Raw genomic sequence first — 19,389 nt, 5'->3', positions numbered from 1 at the left:
GGTCACATATGATCAAGGTCAAGGTCACTTTGACCCTTATGAAATGTGACCAAAATAAGGTAGTGAACCACTAAAAGTGACCATATCTCATGGTAGAAAGAGCCAATAAGCACCATTGTACTTCCTATGTCTTGAATTAACAGCTTTGTGTTGCATGACCTTGGATGACCTTGACTTTGGGTCAAGGTCACATGTATTTTGGTAGGAAAAATGTGTAAAGCAGTTCTTAGTGTATGATGTCATTGCTAGGTTTAGTTATTTGACCTTGACCCTGAAGGTCAAGGTCATGTAAAGGTCAAGGTCAAGCATGTGAGTCGTATGGGCTTTGCTCTTCTTGTTCCATTTTCTTTCGTTGTAGTTGTTTTCGTTGGCCACGAGTTAGTCTTTGTTTACTTTCGTCTGCAAGACTAACGCCAGTATGGCTGACAGTGCGAAGAAGAAACCCAGCTCTAGACAGGTAGCCATTACTGAGTCTCCGTCTAAGAAAGCAGCTAAGAAGCCCAAGGGTTCTAAACCTACAGTTACTGTGTTCGAGCCAGTTTCTCAGAATACTTTCACGGTAAAAATTGACAATCCTAAGAGTCCGATAATGCCGGCGTTGAAGCAAGAATGCAAGTCAGTGCCGGTTAAGGCTAGCATAGCATCGGCGAAGAAAGATTTGTCAGCAATGTTTGCAACGTTTAGCGATCAAATGAGGTGCATGTTTTCGTCAGAATTGCGCTCGGCGAGCGAACATTTGCTCTCTCTCCAGGCAAGAACGGTGGACGATCGCTCTCGGTCGAGGGTTAAAGCAGTGCCGTCAGCCACTATTACGTCGGCCGACGTTCACGCTGAACAACATTCCGGTGAAGACGGAAAGAGTTTCCCTCACCATGCCTCCACTTCTGGTTTCAGCAGCTCCATTAAAGGTACTGTGACTGTCTCACGGGGAGATACGCACGGGCGTTCCCTACTTCCGCCCGGCGCCGGGCAGGAAGCCGTGATAAGACAGGAGACTTGCTCGCATCACGACTTGCAGGGGCCTGTACTTAGATCGGAGGACACGCAAGTTCCGGTTTGCTATACGGATGCAACATCGGTTCAGCAGTCCAAACTTCCGCCACGGGTGCGCGAAGTTGTTGGGAGACAGGAGATCTGCTCGCATCACGACTTGCAGGGGCCTGTACTCTTGACGGAAGACACGCGAATGCCGATTTGCATTAAAGCATCTCTAGCACAGCATTCTTCCCTTCCGCCCAGGGGGCACGAAGTTGTTGTAAGGCAGGAGACTCGCTCGCATCACGACTTGCAGGGGCCTGTGCTTACAACAGGAGACAAGCAGGTGCCGGTTTGCTCGATGAAAGCATCCCTAGCACAGCTATCCACACTTCCGCCCAGGGGGCAGGAAGTTCTCTCCAGAGAGGATACGAGTAGAGGGCATGCCTCACGCGGTACCTCTCTTCCGGATGACAGTGCCTATGACTGACAGTCATTGTGGAGGTGATTTTCCGGTTGGCACTTCTGTGCCGAAAGGAGAATCGGAATACGGGGCTCCTCTTTCTGATGAAGATCCCAATTTCCGGCTACCAGACAAGCTTCCCCATGCAGTAGCTTTGGCAGCTCAGGTAGCTTTAAGATACTTTGAGGAAGGAGTGGTGTCAACAACAAGCTTGTCTGCACCACCACCTTCTGCTGTCAGAGATTTTCGCTCAACACAGGGAGAAAAACAAACTTTTAAGTTTCGTGAATCTCCCTCAGTGGCGTATGAGATGTCTAAGATTCTGGCTAAGAATTCCCGGTCGGAATATGTGCCTTTGGACACGGTGCCTCTGCTATAAGCGCACAGTCCGGCACCAGAGTTAGCACAGCCGTGGCTAGCTTCCGCACAGCCAACCCCTTATGTCGGGCATGCTGCTGCCCGTAAGTTCTATTTGAACTCTGTGCCACGCAATCTCTTAGACACTTTTTCTCTACCACGAGCACCACTTCCGGTGACACCGGAGTTAGCGACTCTCAGGGAGGATGGCTACAGTAAGGACAGAGCTGTTCCTTATACAGAATCCGCTCTCGTAGCATTGGAAGAAACAGGGAGATACAACCTAGAGTTAGCTTCCCTTTCGGAAACTCTACTCAGGTCCCTCTCCCGTTCTATCGCTACGTCCTTGGAACCGTTTGAGTTTCCACAGGACGCGAGCGAAAAGGATGTGACGACGCTGCTCGCTACTTTGGCCAAAGTTTCAGCCGAGCAAATGCGTCTTTCTGCGCATCTTGGTGCACACGCGCAGGTCAGCGTTTCTCTCGGGTTCCAGGATCCAAGACAAAGCCACGATTGAGGCTCTCAAGTTATCCCCGTTCACGGAGGGTGCCTTGTTGGGGCAGCCGTCTCTCGACGCGCTTCACAAGCAAACCCGGGACGATCGGGATTTGGCTATAGCCAAGATAGCGCAACACGGCTTTCCTAAGCCTCAGAGCAAGAGCTTCGGACCGCCTAAACCTTCCGCCTCTTCGGCGAATAGGGGCAGGTCAGCACAAGCCAGCTCTTCTTCATGAGGACGGGGAAGAAGCCGTCTTTCGGCAATTCAAGGGGGTTGGGACGCGAAGCACACCCCCAATGATGCGACCCCGAACCACTAGCCCATGCAACCACCACGCCTTTGGTCGCAGGCGGCCTGTCATGGTCCCTTGCTCTTTGGTTACTAAAGGTAAACAGTCAGTGGATAGTGGGTATAGTGCGTTCGGGGTTCAGACTACTCTGGAAGGAGGAGAAGGCTCCCTTAACCAGAGTTCCACCGTTGTTCAAGTTTCCCGTCAAACCGGAAGCCAAAATGGCAATACAAACAGAAGTCTTGTCTCCTCCGAACAGATTTCTGAGACAAATCAAGTTCACAATGGAGACACCAGCGTCAGTCAGAGACGCACTCAGGCCGGGAACCCCTCCTCCCAGGGATGGCAGGTCTCGGTTCAGTTAGAAAGCTGGTTTCAGCAGACTGCAGAGCAGTGGCTAAAACCATGGAGCTCACAGGGAGTTCTCATCACTTCCCCTTCCCCAGAGGAGGATTTGTTCACAGACGCTTCCCTATCAGGCTGGGGTGTTCATCTTTCTCATCACACAGCCTCAGGCACGTGGACAACAGGTCAAGCCCTCTCACACATCAATGTGCTCGAGTTAGAGGCTGTAGCCCACGGTCTCCAGAGCTTTTTATCGCTGGTGGCAGGCAAACATGTTCGTCTTCATACAGACAATACGACTGTTGCATCCTACATGAACAAACAGGGCGGTTCCCGCTCTTTCACGCTTTCGCTCAGAGCATGCCAAATGCTGAAGTGGTGTCACCAGCATCATATCACGTTATCAGCAAAATATCTGCCGGGAAAACTGAATGTTTTGGCAGACTCGCTCCGTCGATCCTCGAAAGTACTCCACACGGAGTGGACAATCACCCACCACGCTCTCCAGCGGCTTTGGGTGCAGGCGGACAAACCGATAGTCGATCTCTTTGCAACCCGGTTCTCAAGGAGGCTACCAGTGTTCATATCTGGAAAGTGAATGCACCGGAAGTCGACTGGACACGACTCACAGCTTATGCTTTCCCACCATTCCAACTTCTCGGAAAAGTGCTGAGGAAAGCAGAGTCGGAACGACCATCCCTGATTCTAGTCGCTCCAATGTGGTCGAGTCAGCATTGGTTTACGGATCTCCTCCGCTTAGCAGAAGGTCCTCCCATTCCTCTAAACCTGGAAAAGGGAGAATTACTGCAACCACGCACCGGCATTCAGCACGAGAACTCACAGTCCCTGCTCCTTCACGCATGGAGACTGTGAGAAGATCCCTGCGTCGGTCGGGTGCCTCGGACGGGACACTGGATTTGGTTCAAAAAAGGCACAGGACTTCTACGAGCTCAGTGTACGCTTCACATTGGACAGCTTGGGTTAAATGGTGCGCGCAGAATCAGGTCAGTTCTGTCTCCCCGCGTTCTATGCAGGTAGCTAATCACTTATCTTGGTTAGCAGCTCAGGGCAGCTCCCCCTCGTCTTTTCGAGTTAGACGTTCTGCTATTTCGGCTACGCTGAGGCAGTTGGGTCACAACATTAACCTCAGCGGTGTTATTGCTAGTGTCCTAAAAGGTGCGTCAATAGGTTTTGCTAGAGTCAGAGCCCCAGTTCCTGCTTGGGATCTCTTCCTTATTCTAGAATTCTTAAGATCGCAAGATTTTGAACCGTTGTTAGACGGGCGCTGTGGCGTGGTGGTAAGACGTCGGCCTCTTAATAGGAAGGTCGAGGGTTCGAATCCCGGCCGCCTGGTGGGTTAAGTGTGGAGATTTTTCCGATCTCCCAGGTCAACTTATGTGCAGACCTGCTAGTGGCCTATCCCCCTTCGTGTGTACACGCAAGCACAAGACCAAGTGCGCACGTAAAAGATCCTGTAATCCCTGTCAGAGTTCGGTGGGTTATAGAAACACGAAAATACCCAGCATGCTTCCTCTGAAAGCGGCGTATGGCTGCCTAAATGGCGGGGTGCAAACGGTCATACACGTAAAATCCCACTCGAGTGTACGTGGGAGTTTCAGCCCATGAACGCAGAAGAAGAAGAAGAAGAAGAACCGTTGCAATCAGCAAGCTTAGTTAATCTTACCTGTAAGACATTTTTGCTTGTTCTTTTGGCCACTGCAAGAAGAGGCAGTGAAATTCATGCCCTCTCAGGCTTATCTAGAGACATAACTTTCGAAAAAGATGGCTCTATTTCTTTACGTTTTAGGCCGGATTTTCTAGCCAAAAACCAGAAGCCTGATCAAGTTTCCCCCATAATCAGAATTCTTCCTCTTAGCAAAATTCTGGCGCCAGGAGACCCCGATTTGTCTAACTGCCCAGTTCGAGCTCTTAGCAGTTAATCTGTCCCTCACGGCTCCTATCAGAGCTAAACAGCAGAAGCTTCTTTTCTTATCTCTGAACACTGCTAGAGACAAAGACATATCTAAGGTAACTCTTGCTAAATGGGTCTCAACGCTGATCAAACAAGCGTATGAGTGGTGGCGCAAAAAGAAAGGGGGGGGGGGCAGTCAGTGCTCCCTCTAACGTCGGCAAGGACACACGAGGCAAGATCCTGGGCATCCTCCTTAGCTGTGCTAAGATCAGGAAGATTATCTGAGGTCCTCCATTCTGCCTACTGGAGATCGGAGGATGTTTTCATCAACTATTACCTGCGCGACATTTCCAGTGCACGACAGGACGGTACCAAGGCGCTACCAGCGATGGTAGCAGCAGGGCAATTGTTGCCTAGGTCATAGGTGAGCACCCCACCACCTTAATTAGCAATCTGCTATATGTGAATTGGGATAAGATATGTAATTTAATAATAAATTTTTATTTGATTAATATACTTACCCAATTCACATACTAAAGTCCCTCCCGCTTACCCCGCTTTAGATCCCCTAAAAATAAAAGGGCGCTTCGAGCGAATGAATAAAACATGGCGGCGAGAGCACGCGTGCGCAATGCATGTTGGGAGGTAACCTTGACCTGGCGTTGTCATGTGACCGTCAAGGCTGTTCTATTTTTAGGGTTACTTCCCCCCTACCAGGGTGGAGCGTAGTTTTCAGCGTTCTAGCACTAAACTGAAGTAAATTGCTATATGTGAATTGGGTAAGTATATTAATTTTCGATTAAAGTGTGTAAGTGCAACATAAGTGTATCATTGCTAAGAATATACAGTCACATGCCATATATAGTTTGGTTGATATTTACTTGTGTTCTTAACCAGGCCATATGTATTTGTGAACGTGGACAGTTTTACAGAAGAACATAATTGTGGAACCAATCTTTTTACTCATCACTGCCTTTGTTAACCTTACCAGCCAGAACTGGTGTTGATTCTCTTGCCCTGACGACAATTGTTTGCGTTCAACATGTTATTGATAATGTTGATGACAATGGTTTGCAATACAGCAGCTTTTTGATGACTGTTCCCTTGCCTTGATGACAGTGGTTTGCGTGTGACAGGTTGTGAGGCCTCCAGTCAGGCAGCTAGCTGGACAGACACTGACATTCAGACCACAGCCATGGAGATCAGTCAACGAATCAAGGCCCTTAACAAGACTGGGGCCACCCTCCTCTCTATTCCCTCCCTTGTTAGAATGGTAGGCACACTCTTTTCTTTTCTTTTCTTTTGTGAGATTGTCCCTATGTTTGCTGTTTTTGACTCACATGCGTAGCAAAAGTGAGTCTATGTACCAAATTTGGCAAGATGGTGTATGATGACAAGGCCCCCAAAAACATACATAGCATCTTGACCTTGCTTCAAGGTCAAGGTCGCAGGGGCCATAAATGTTGCCTAAAAAACAGCTATTTTTCACATTTTTCCCATTTTCTCTGAAGTTTTTGAGATTGAATACCTCACCTATATATGATATATAGGGCAAAGTAAGCCCCATCTTTTGATACCAGTTTGGTTTACCTTGCTTCAAGGTCAAGGTCACAGGAGCTCTTCAAAGTTGGATTGTATACATATTTTGAAGTGACCTTGACCCTGAACTATTGAAGATAACTGTTTCAAACTTAAAAATTATGTGGGGCACATGTTATGCTTTCATCATGAGACACATTTGGTCACATATGATCAAGGTCAAGGTCACTTTGACCCTTATGAAATGTGACCAAAATAAGGTAGTGAACCACTAAAAGTGACCATATCTCATGGTAGAAAGAGCCATTAAATTACATATTCTTACTCCGAGTCACATATTTAGCATTGACTTACTTGGAGATGCTAGGTCCTGATAAAAGCTTACCCGTCCAAGTCCAAGGGAAGCAACCTCAACTAAAAAAGTGACAGCACCATGGTACTTGCCACCTACGGTTGCCTCCCATCAGCAGGTGAACTACGTCACTATTGGTGCCTGGTCACATGATACACAGATCAATCGACATTTATCACTTGAGAGAGACGGTCGTGTTGGCTTTTGCTCTGGCTGTTTTCGTTGTCTGCTGACACCCACAGGCCTCGGCTCCCGTCGTTCTTGCTGGCTTTGCAGCTGGTGAGATCATTCCTTTTAGTCCTTGACTTGTTTGTTTCTGTTCTGCTGTTAATTTCGCTAGTCCGTTGGACTTTGAAGTTCTCAGTAGTTGTTGGCTTCCTTACCGGTCGCCATTTGTCTGTCTAACACGTGCCTTTGCTATTCTGTTGTTTTCGTCCGTACGGACGCTTAACGCTATTTCTAGCTTGTTTTTTAGCTTCCTTTCGGTTGCTACTTTGCATGTGTTAGTTGTTTGTGCTTGCTTACTTCTGAATTTTTGTGTCCGTTCGGACTTTGCTATTTTCAGTTGTTTGTTTACATTTTTCGCTCGGTCTTAACATGGCCGACAGCGACAAAAGGAAAGGGGGGAAGGCTGAGGGCAAGGGCAAGGGCCCTGGTAAGCCCAAATCCTCTACTCCCGTGTCTTCTAGCAAGAATCCTCTTATCACTGTGTCGGACCCTCAGGGTAAAGTTTCGCTTTCGGTACCGTTCTCGGCGCCAGACGATTTGCCGTCCGGCTCTCAACCGCGTGCGTCTGCCCATAAGGCCGCCGTTTCTACTTCGGTTGCGGCACCAGAGCCTCTGCTCTGGTGTCTACTTTGATTTCCTCTTTGCTTCCAGAGATTAGTAGCTTGGTACGTGAGGAGATGTCACGGCCAGACGCGGTGGCCAGCACTGTCCCCCGGCCGGGGGTTAGCGACATTCTTTCCTTGGCCTCTTTGTTGAGGCTGGATCCCGCAGTGTCCTTGCCTGCCCTTGACCAGACTGCCGGCCACTGCGACCTTGGTGGACTGTCCCAGCCGGGACCCTCGTCTTCTCGTCTTGACCTGCACTCGTTGCCTACTACTTGTGGTAGTGTTACAGTGCATGTCCCTCCGGGGACAAGGTCACAGCAAGGTTGGTACTCGCAGCAGCCGTTTACGGCAGCTGCGCTTCCGTTTATCGGAAGCAGAGGTTCACCGGCTAGTGCACAGGCTACTGTCACGTCCGGCTCGAGCTTCGCCCTATTCCAGCAGTCGTCCGCGACAGTTGGGCTTCTGGCTCCGGCCGGGAGTAGTGATTCCTCGGTTAGTGCACAGACTACTGTCACGTCCGGGTTGAACCACGCCTTACCACAGCAGCCGTTTCCGGCAGCTGTCCTCTCCGGAGGTAGAGGTCATTCCTCAAGTGCACAGGCTACTGTCACTTCCGGTTTGTCCCAAGGTCATTCAGGACATTCCTCAGGTGCACAGGCTACTGTCACCCTCGGTTTGACTGAAGGTCATTCAGGTCATTCCTCGAGTGCTCAGGCTACTGTCACTTCTGGTTTGACTGAAGGTCATCCCTACGGGGTTCTGGGCTTCAGCCCTCATTCTGTGCAGCAACAAGGCTGGCATTGCGCTGCTGTTTCAGAAGAACCTCTCCGGAGGTAGAGGTCATTCCTCAAGTGCACAGGCTACTGTCACTTCCGGTTTGACCCAAGGTCATTCAGGTCATTCCTCAAGTGCACAGGCTACTGTCACTCCCGGTTTGACCCAAGGTCATTCAGGTCATTCCTCAGGTGCACAGGCTACTGTCACTCCCGGTTTGACTCAAGGTCATTCAGGTCATTCCTCGAGTGCTCAGGCTACTGTCACTGCCGGTTTGACTGAAGGTCACCCCTACGGGGTTCTGGGCTTCAGCCCTCATTCTGTGCAGCGACAAGGCTGGCATAGCGCTGCTGTTTCTGCTGCATTTCCGGCTCCGCCCGGATTGGCCAGTTCACCTCCTGTGACCTTGGGACACACGGGCTTCCTGCCTCAGGTGAGCCTTCAGCTGCCACACACTTCGGTGGTTGGGTCTGCTGATGCCGCACGACCTTCAGCTCCGGTCTTTGACTTTGCTCGGCTTCCTCTTGGTCAGGATACGAGTTTGGTTGACCTTCAGCAGGACGGAATTCAGTTTTCTGGCCCCCCGACACAGCGTCCTTTCATGGATTCTGATGGCTTTGCGCCACCTCCTTTGTTCGTTGCTTTGGACTTCAGGTCCTTCGACTACGAGCAGACGCTCTCTGGGGCTCCGGCCATTTTCAAGGTTGCCCTTGAGGCTGCCGCGGAGGTCACGTCCCGCTATTTTACGGAAGGAGCTACAGCGTCGGCGATGCCCTCTGGGGTCGCGCCTTCCGCGATGGCTGGCTTCTGGTTGGCTGAAGGTCATACAGGTCATTTCTTGAGTGCACAGGCTACTGTCACTTCTGGTTTGACTGAAGGTCATACAGGTCATTCCTCGAGTGCACAGGCTACTGTCACTTTTGGTTTGACTCAAGGTCATATCTACGGGGTTCACTGGTTAGTGCGCAGGCTACTGTCACTTCTGGTTTGAGCCTTGCCCTACTTCAGCAGTCGTCCGCGACAGCGCGGCTTCCGGCTCCGGCTGGAAGCGTAGGTTCACTGGTTAGTGCACAGACTACTGTCACGTTCGGTTTGAGCCTTGTCTTACGGCGGCAGTCGTACGCAGCAGCTGCGCTTCTGGCTCCGGCCGGAAGTGTGGGCTCACCAGTTAGTGGACCTGTTATGGTCCCATCCGGTTTGAGCCTAGAATTTTGTCAGCAGTCGCCTGCGACAGTTGCGCTTCCAGCGCTTGTTGGAAGTATAGGTCCTTCGGCAGCGAACATGTCGCTGTCCCTGCCGTTTCGGACCTAGGTTTTTGGTTACCGGGCTTCAGCCGTCAGTTTGTGCAGCACCAGCTCTGGCATGGTGCCGCTGTGTCCGCTGCGCTCCCGGCTTCTCCCGGCGTTTCCGGTTTCATTCCCGTCACTTCCTCTTGGTCGTCGGCGATGTGGGACACGGTTTTGCTCTTTGGGCTTGCAGGCTCCCTGCCTCGGGCGGATTAGCAGCTACCACACACTTCGGTAGTGGGTTCTGCCGTTCTCCTCACTTCCTGTGCCTTTGGTCTTCGACGCCTCTCATCCTCCTCTTAGTCAGGGGTGAGGTTTGGCCGTTGACTTGCAGGAAAGGGGCTTCAGGCTCCGGCCTTCCCCGCTCTACGTCCGTCTTGGGCTCTTATGGCTTTTAGCCAGCCCCTTCGCTTACCACGTCGGACTCTCCTTCGGTTGATGGTTAGCAGACGCTCTCGGGGTGGGTTTGGTTTGCCTCTCCGACGCAGGGGATGCTTTCTCCACCTTTGCTAGGGCGAATTTAGAACAGAGGAGGCCTTCCTCTCTGCACAATGCCCATGCGGTCATGTACAGACGGGAATTGTTCCTCGCCCATTCCTAGTCTATGAGGGATCAATGAGAGACACCCTTAGTTCTTCACCCTTGGTGGATGGGTCTCTCTTCGGCCTCCTGGCCTCTAAGGCCTCCAAGGCCTCCTGGCCTCTAAGGCCTCTTAGGCCTCCTGGCCTCTAAGGCCTCCAAGGCCTCTCTGGCCTCCCTGGCCTTCAAGGCCTCCCTGGCCTCTAAGGCCTCCCTGGCCTCCAAGGCCTCCCTAGCCTCCAAGGCGTCCCTGGCCTCCAAGGCCTCCCTGGCCTCCATGGCCTCCCTGGCCTCCAAGACGTCCCTGGCCTCTAAGGCCTCCTGGCCTCCTAGGCCTCCCTGGCCTCCAAGGCCTCCCTGGCCTCCTGGCCTCCAAGGAGATAAAGACTTGTAGGGACCTTTACACTCAGTAAAGAGCAGGACGCAGGGGACGCTTTATCCACCTTTGCTAGGGCGAATTTAGAACAGAGGAGGTGTCCTCTCTGCACATTGTCCTTTCGGTCGTGTACAGACGGGATCTGTTTCTCTCCCATGCCTAGCTTTATGCGGTATCAACGAGAAACTCCCTTAGTTCTTCACCCTTGGTGGATGGGTCTCTCTTAGGCCTCCTGGCTTGGGAGGTCAGGAGGTAGGAGATAGAGACTCGTAGGGACCTTCAGGTCTCTTCCTTTGCTCTTCAAGGTTTGAAGCAGCAAAACAGGCTCTGCTTAACACTTTCGTGACGGGATGCGACTATATTAGTAATAGCGCTGCAACGCCCACGGACGGGAAGCGACTATTTTAGTATTAGACATACAAGGTACACGACTCGTGATTGCTTCCCGGTTTTTGAAGCTTGCAAATAAATTGAGTTGTTTCCCTTGATACACTTGGCGTCCCCTTCTGCCATTTGCAAATCCGCCTGATTTGTGTGCGTTTTTGAGGAAAAAAAATGAATCAAAGGCGAGCCTTGTCTCGGGAGGAGATTCTTCGGATGTTGGACCTAGAGGATCCCGTAGAGCATGATTCGGACGTATCGTTTTCGCCTCACGAAAGCGATACAAGCAGTGAAAGTGAGGAAGAAACAGTCCCGTTGTTGCTAGTACGAGTCGGCAAACTACACGTGGTTGGCGGTGATACTGCTAGACGAACATGTATCTCGGAATCGTGCAGGAGCTATGGGGGCGTGGCAGCACTGATAACAATGGATGGCTGGAGCCTTCAAATCCTTTTGGAATTGTTCATAGGTGTACAGTTGGTACTTTGTTGTGAAAATGTGACTTATATTCAATATGGATTACCTAGACATCATTTGGTGAGTGTTAGATCTACAGTTTTGTTTCATTTGAGTCAGGATGCTGTGAGTGAATGCGTGATTTGCTTGTTTTTTTCTTTGTACTGTCTCCTTATTTCTGTGTACAATGTTAACAATATTTCAGCTAATTCATAGGTTTTACACCTTGTTTGGTTATAACATTATTTATAATACTTTCTGTTAAAAAATAACTTTTAAAAAAAGCAGTAGAAAATAAAACACACACAAAAAAACGTTAAAAAACACAAATTATCCCCCTTTCACCCCCCTTTCACCCCCCTTTGCTAAAACAAATCGCGTGACAAACTTATAAATAGCACGACTGAACTGGGCATCCATTTTTGAATTAGTACACACAATTTGGTGGTGATTGGACTTAATTCAAGCTTGCTAGACAGATTTCTTTACAGTTACTGATTTTTGGGAAGTTTCTTGGTGGCAAGCTTGGGCAGGCAGGACGTAAACGCCGTGGCAGTGCTAGTCACAATAGTGTTAAGCAGACTCAGCCTTTCAGGCTAAGTCCTCAGCTCAGGCTTTAACTGGAGAGGTTGTTCTTTCTCAGGCGTTGTAGTCTGTATTGGAACAACAGCTGGCCTTAGGGCATCCGGGTTTTTTAGCCTATGCTGGCGCAACAGCCATTCCTCCCGTTGGCGGTGGTGGCTGTTGTTTGTTTTTATGGACTCGGCCCTGGTGGGTCTTTCGCCGAATTGGACTCTGTCTTTCTTTGGCGATCGGGCTTGCTTGAGTGTTTCGTCCAAACTTAAGGTTTACTTGAGTTGGCCTCGGAAGTTGCATTCAGATTTTCCTGAGTTTGCATTGGCTTTGGCAATGCATGGTGAGGAGCCTTTCTTGTGGCCTATCACTTTCTCAGCTTTATTGGCTAACCCTCTCCTTTCAGCAGAGGTCTAGTTAATGCTCCGGTTTTCTGGGTGCGGGCCTTTAGTCCAGCATCTTTTATGGCCTGTCTACGGGCTTTACGGCTCTCAGTCTTAGCCCGGGTAATAGTCTCTTGACTGGCACGGGTGACTACGGTCTCCGTGTACCTAGTTTTTGTGTCTCCCTCTTCTCCCTCATCCTGGCATGAGGCGAGTCGGGGCGACTTCCGGTGGTTTGGGTTGCCTGTTACGACTTCCTTCTACCACTTGCAACTATTACGGACGCTGGTTGGCTTTACGGTTTTTCCGTTTTTCTTCCCAGCTTGTTTTCTGGTTTAGGTTTTTGAGTTTCATTCAATTACCTACAAGCAGACTGCTCTGCGAACACTGACTTTTTGTCATTTCGTTTAGGGTCGCCGGTCACATCAAGCTTTGGCTACGGCGGCTTTCGCTTTCCGGTGCTTACGCACTATCTTAGGTCGCTGCTTCCTCTTTTTACCTCTCTCTCTGCTTTCGCAGGGACCGGTAGAGGACGACCGGTGACCGTTTCCTTTTGAGTTTTTCTCATTGAGTCGGACTCTTACTCATGGAGCATTTCCAGGCTGTTAGCATTTCCTTCCAATAGAAAGGGGGGGGGGGGGGGTCAGCTTGTCTTTCCCTCTACTCGGATCGGGCTTATTCAAGGCTTGGTTCCTTTCCGGACTGTTTTTTACGGTTCAGGAGATTGGAAGAAGTGCTGGGCACAGCTTACCGGCTCTCTGAGGTTGTCTTTCGCATTTTTTGCCTGAGAGACATTGCGGCTGTCAATCAGGATGGTTCTCGGTCCTCTTTCTGTCACTTGGCAGTGGGCCAGTTCCTGGCAAGGGTGTTAGAGTGAGTCAGATGTTTTCTGTCTCACCGGGTCCTTTCCTGACTTTTGGCAGTGGGCCAGTCTATGGCAAGGGGTTTTCTTTCCCTCCGCCTTGGCGTAGCTATCTGCTATCTTTCCCCTATGCGCGGCCCGAGCTCATTTTCCAGGGCCTGGGCCTCCTCCTGGCCGTTTTACGGTCTAGGAGGTTGGATGATGCCCTGCGCACAGCTTACTGGCGCTCGGCTTTTGTCTTTATCAGTTTTCGTAGGGAGACTTTGCTGCCTCCTGTCAGGATGGACCTCGGTCCATTACTGCCTTGGGGGTAGCTGAAGGATGTCTCTCCAGAACTTAAGAGTGAGTTTGAACTTTTTTGATCTTACCCACCACCTTGTTGGAGTTATCTGCTAATCATGTGATTCGGAGTAAGAATATGTAATTTAATGGAAAATTTTTAATTAAATTTTCATTTGATTAATATACTTACCCGAATCACATGGGTAATTCCCTCCCGCCTGCCCCGCTTTATAGTTTCTTAGTATTCTATAAGTCGATTGATCTGGGTATCATGTGACCAGGCACCAGTGGTGACGTAGTTCACCTACTAATGGGAGGCAACCGTAGGTGGCAAGTACCATGGTGCTGTCACTTTTTTAGTTGAGGTTGCTTCCCTTAGACTTAGACGGGTAAGCTTTTATCAGGACCTAGCATCTCCAAGTAAGTCAATGCTAATCATGTGATTCGGGTAAGTATATTAATCAAATGAAAATTTAATTAAAAATTTTCCAATAAGCACCATTGTACTTCCTATGTCTTGAATTAACAGCTTTGTGTTGCATGACCTTGGATGACCTTGACCTTGGGTCAAGGTCACATGTATTTTGGTAGGAAAAATGTGTAAAGCATGTGAGTCGTATGGGCTTTGCTGTTTTTCTTTCTTGTGGCTTAAGAGGTCGGGTAGTGGAACATTTCTTGACAGAAGTGTGGGGGCGTCTTGGCTTTGAATTTGTTGTACTCTTCCTGTTTAGTGTGCTTTCTTTTTAACAGATGAAGAATTGAAATGTACCGCGACAGAAGATTGTTAAATATATGTTCTTTGCAAAACAATGTCTGTAGCAAAATGGCACACTCAAACATGCAAGTTGTGATTTGGATCATTGATGACTGATGAAGGTTTCTGATTTGAGTCACGAATCACTGAAGCAACTTTTTTTGATAGTTTCTTTTATTGTCGAATCGTTTATAGATCACATGTGTTAGATTCAAAGCACTTGAAGTTGAGTTTAGAGTTTTTGTATGTGAACCATGTGCATTTTCCGAAACTTGTTAACTGAGTTGGCTGTGTTGTTACTTTACCAGAAAACGCTGCGTAAAACCTTTGTGGGGAAACTACCTGCAGTGAAGAGCTTCCCATCGGAGCCAGAGGGTGACATCCCGCCGCTCAATGACGACAATAAGCCACTCATCGTTGTCTGTTTGCACCCTCTGCAAGCTTACTTTGTGAGTTCCCTCCCTTTACTTGCCTCTCATTGCTTCTGCGTGTATCTTGTTGGAGAAGATAGGTTTCACATAGAAATAAATATCACAGTGGTGCTATACTTCAAAGAGGACATGAATCAGAAATGAATAGTATGACTGTCATGTGATGTTGAGCTTGTTATCACACAGTGTATTTGATATACATGTACTTGAGATAGCTCGGTGAGATAGATCAGTCGGTACTGCGTTGGCTTTGAAACCATTTTGTGGCTATTGGCGTTGGTTCAACGCCTTAATTCTGCAAGTTATTTATTTCCCAAAGTCAGCTTAATGCACACTGTCTTCAGTGTCCAAACAGCCCCCTTGTAAAAGTTCACAGTGAGAGTCTCAGGGCTTTGAAACATGAACACGCGCATGCAGGAAAGACAAAAAAGGGTAGCGCCGTACTGTATGGCAGCTCACCTCCGCAAGGAGAAAACAATTTCAATGAGAGCAATCTCACAAGACTATATGATATCTTATCCTTATCTTATCTTCTGTATTTTGTGTGACAGGGCATTGAGGTGAAAGAGTGGCTTGGCTGTTATGGCATATTGAGCTGATTATCATCTAGTGTACCGGCACGGTTGGCCTAGTGGTAAGGCGTCCGCCCCGTGATCGGGAGGTCGTGGGTTCGAACCCCGGCCGGGTCATACCTAAGACTTTAAAATTGGCAATCTAGTGGCTGCTCCGCCTGGCGTCTGGCATTATGGGGTTAGTGCTAGGACTGGTTGGTGGCGCACGTTATATGTCAAAGCAGCACCGCCCTGATATGGCCCTTCGTGGTCGGCTGGGCGTTAAGCAAACAAACAAATCATCTAGTGTACTTGGTGTACTTGATGATCTTATTGTGTCTCAGGGCCATGAGGTGAAAGAGTGGCTTGAGAACCAGTCCTACACAGTGTGGCTGTCCAGTGATGATGAGTTCCCTGCCGAGGATTCTGATACCCTCCCTGCCACCCAGCAGTGTACGTTTGATTTTTGTTCAGTTCTGTGGTATTTTGAAGTTTCCAATTCTGTTCTCACGTGTATATAGCCAGTTTGTGCGTTGAGCTGTGTGTGTGTGTGTGTGTGTGTGTGTTTGGGTTGTCAGATTGTTTTGTTATATTTATGGTTGAATTTGGTGGTGCAGTATATAACGAGGCATCATGACCACTTTGTATCATCACTGTTCTTTAAAAACAAAGCTTTAACAATTTATTTTAAAAAGGTTGAATGACAAACGGTACAGCAGTCCCTCTCATGAACGGACACCCTTGGGCCATAGCAAAACTGTCCGTACATTGCAGGTGTCCGGTCACGGGAGGGGTGACCACACCACCCCCTTCCCCATACACTCACACAGAGACACACAAACAACAGGATTGAGTCTATGCTAATCACTTCTTGTGGCTACTAAACAATAACAATAAACTCCTAATACTTCTTTAAACGTTCTGTAGAAATGATTTGTATGAAAAGTGTTGAAAAGAAGAGATAAAATAAATCCTCAAGGCAGTGAACACACTCACCATGCACTGACATACGAAAGCAGCCACACAAACACAGCACAGAGGAGCGTGTGCAGATGCTTTGCAAGAATAAGCTTGAAAACCAGTTTGAATAAATAGCTGCAGATAGAGCTGCATGTCATAATCATATAATTTATTTTCTTCTTGTCTGGCTTTATTGACTGCATGCCGATCATGTGGCATGGCAGTGACTTTTCACTCTTCAGTACATAACACAGCTCCCACTCTCCCTCACTAATACCTACCCCAAGCCTGTACACAATTCCAAATGAAATAATAATACACATTGAACATGTGGTTGGTCTGTTGACTACACAGCCCAAGGGGAGAGTGGGACGGCCAGAGAAGACGGCCATTGTACCAACGGCGACTCACAATCTCAGATCGCCCCTTTCCAGAGTGTGGCCGACCGGGCGGCTCTGGTGGTCGTCATCCTGTCTCAGGACTTTGCTCACTCACGCACCTGCAAGCAACAGGTAAGCTGTGGTTGGTCTGTTACACTGGAACTCCCCAGTCCCCCCCCACCCCCCACCTCTTTTAAGACTCACCGATTTAAGACTCCCTCCCTTTTGGTAGTTCATTGTTTGGACTCCATTATGGCTTATTTAGAGTGCATTTTGTCCACTTCAAACAGATAAGCCTCCTCAAAGCAGTTTGTGTTGAAGGTACACTGTGTCTGGCTGTGTGCGGTTTCTCTACTGTTACAAGGAGAAGTTGGTGGTACAGTCCAACCTGTCTATCAAGACAACCCAAGGGACCAAACAAAAGTGCTTGTTAAAGACAGGTGGTCGCTTTTAAAAGATGAATAGAAAAAAACGGGGCGGGGATGTAGCTCAGTCGGTAGCGCGCTGGATTTGTATCCAGTTGGCCGCTGCAGAACTGTTTACCCTTACGATTTTGGCGTAATTTATTACGATTTTCTGAAAAAAATACGCCATTCCGCTATCCGTGTCAAGACTACGATTTTTTTCATAAATAAAAAAAATGTAAAAAAAAAAAAATACAAAAAAAAATTCTTTTTTATTTTTTTTTATTCACATGTTTGGCATTGTTTTTTTCAATGGCAAAATGGGGTGAAAAAGCACAGGACTGACCAGAGATCATGTCTGTCTGATGAGACGCTGGAGAGCCTTATTCTAGTGGTGAAGTCTCGCCCTCACTCATTCGGCAAGCGCAAGTACAGTAGAGAAGCGCTTGACACACTGAAAAAGGCCTACTACGAGCAAAAGAAAAAGAATCAGTGATGCATGTGCTTTTGGTGTGATCTTCTTTGAAATTATGATGACTACAAAAACTGACTGATGTGTGAATGATGGATATATGTGCATGATTGCGTTTCGCAGACACAGTTGTCATGTGCGTTGTAATTGGCGACGAATGCTGGATGATTACTATTTTTGTGCCAGGATTACTATTTTTGGGGCTGAGCATTACTCCAAAACACGTATGGGGGTAAACAGGTCTGCCGCTGTCAGCGTGAGTTCGTCCCCATGTTCGGCGAGAGATTTATTTCTCAGAGTCAACTTTGTGTGCAGACTCTCCTCGGTGTCCGAACACCCCCGTGTGTACACGCAAGCACAAGACCAAGTGCGCACGAAAAAGATCCTGTAATCCATGTCAGAGTTCGGTGGGTTATAGAAACACGAAAATACCCAGCATGCTTCCTCCGAAAACGGCGTATGGCTGCCTAAATGGCGGGGTAAAAAACGGTCATACACGTAAAATTCCACTCGTGCAAAAAACACGAGTGTACGTGGGAGTTTCAGCCCTCGAACGCAGAAGAAGAAGAAGAATAGAAAAAACATGTTGGGGATCCTTTATATTGTTGTCGGCAGCTGGTCGTTATCAAGAGGTAGTCAGTCACTAGGGCAGGTTCAACTGTACCAATTTATTTTGGAAACTGTACGCTGTCTTGTTTTGTGTGCAGCTCTTCTACTGTGAGCAGAGGAAGCCCCTGGTACCCATTCACTTTGAGGACTTTACCATGCCAGGCTGGCTCAGTATGCTGATAAGCACTGCATCAACAGAGGTATTGTGTGTGTTTGTGTGTGTGTGTGTGTGTGTGTGTTTGTGAGTGTTTGGATGTTTGTTTGTGTGTGTGTATGTGTGCGTGCGTGAGTCTGTGTGGATGCTTGTATGGGTGGATGCTTGTATGGGTGGATGCTTGTATGGGTGGATGCTTGTATGGGTGGATGCTTGTATGGGTGGATGCTTGTATGGGTAGATGCTTGTGTGGGTGGATGCTTGTATGGGTGGGTGGATGCTTGTATGGGTGGATGCTTGTATGGGTGGATGCTTGTATGGGTGGATGCTTGTATGGGTGGATGCTTGTATGGGTGGATGCTTGTATGGGTGGATGCTTGTATGGGTGGATGCTTGTATGGGTGGATGCTTGTATGGGTGGTATTTGGGAGCAAGAAGTTTTAGGATAGGTGTTCCTTCCTTGCTATTGTAAGATAAAAGACATTCATCATGTCTGAGCTGTTAAAATCAATATCGGTTGAAAATGTTGACTCAAGCGATATTTATTGAACATACAGTATACCATAATTTGAAATTTATTATGTGTGTGTGTGTGCTTTACCCTGAGGCTTTTTCCTGTAACGACATCCATTGAAATGTAGTGCATCCCTTCCACACGGACTGTGCAGCTCAATTTCTAAATCTTTAGAGGAGAAACACTCTGCTCTCTCTTTTTACATTTAGTCAAGTTTTGACTAAATGTTTTAACATAGAGGGGGAATCGAGACGAGGGTCGTGGTGTGTGTGTGTCTGTCTGTGTGTGTGTTGTGTGTGTGTGTAGAGCGATTCAGAGTAAACTACTGGACCGATTTTTATGAAATTTTACATGAGAGTTCCTGGGTATGGTATCCCCAGACGTTTTTTTCATTTTTTCGATAAATGTCTCTCATGACGTCATATCTGGCTTTTTGTAAAAGTTGAGGCGGCACTGTCACATCCTCATTTTTCAATCAAATTGATTGAAAATTTTGTAAAGCAATCTTCGACGAAGGCCGGACTTTGGTATTGCATTTCAGCTTGGTGTCTTAAAAATGAATTAATGACTTTGGTCATTAAAAATCTGAAAATTTTAATACATTTTTTTTATATAAAACGATCCAAATTTACGTTTATCTTATT

At 48.1% G+C, this 19,389-nt stretch overlaps 1 protein-coding gene across 1 annotated transcript in view; it reads left to right on the top strand.

Moving 5' to 3' along the window:
* The window catches only part of LOC138982166 (uncharacterized), a 41,671-nt gene that overhangs the window by 16,579 nt on the left and 5,703 nt on the right, over window positions 1-19,389 (top strand). The window contains exons 9-13 of the mRNA XM_070355394.1: window positions 5,977-6,113; window positions 14,579-14,719; window positions 15,597-15,705; window positions 16,567-16,724; window positions 18,176-18,277. Of these exons, the coding sequence (XP_070211495.1) occupies window positions 5,977-6,113; window positions 14,579-14,719; window positions 15,597-15,705; window positions 16,567-16,724; window positions 18,176-18,277 (647 nt within the window). The remainder of the gene's footprint in view (window positions 1-5,976; window positions 6,114-14,578; window positions 14,720-15,596; window positions 15,706-16,566; window positions 16,725-18,175; window positions 18,278-19,389) is intronic.

Source organism: Littorina saxatilis, linkage group LG12 (assembly GCF_037325665.1).
Source record: "Littorina saxatilis isolate snail1 linkage group LG12, US_GU_Lsax_2.0, whole genome shotgun sequence".
In the NCBI taxonomy this organism is placed as follows: domain Eukaryota; kingdom Metazoa; phylum Mollusca; class Gastropoda; order Littorinimorpha; family Littorinidae; genus Littorina; species Littorina saxatilis.
Note: the sequence above shows the minus strand (reverse complement) of the source record. Positions and strands in the feature narration are given on the sequence as shown.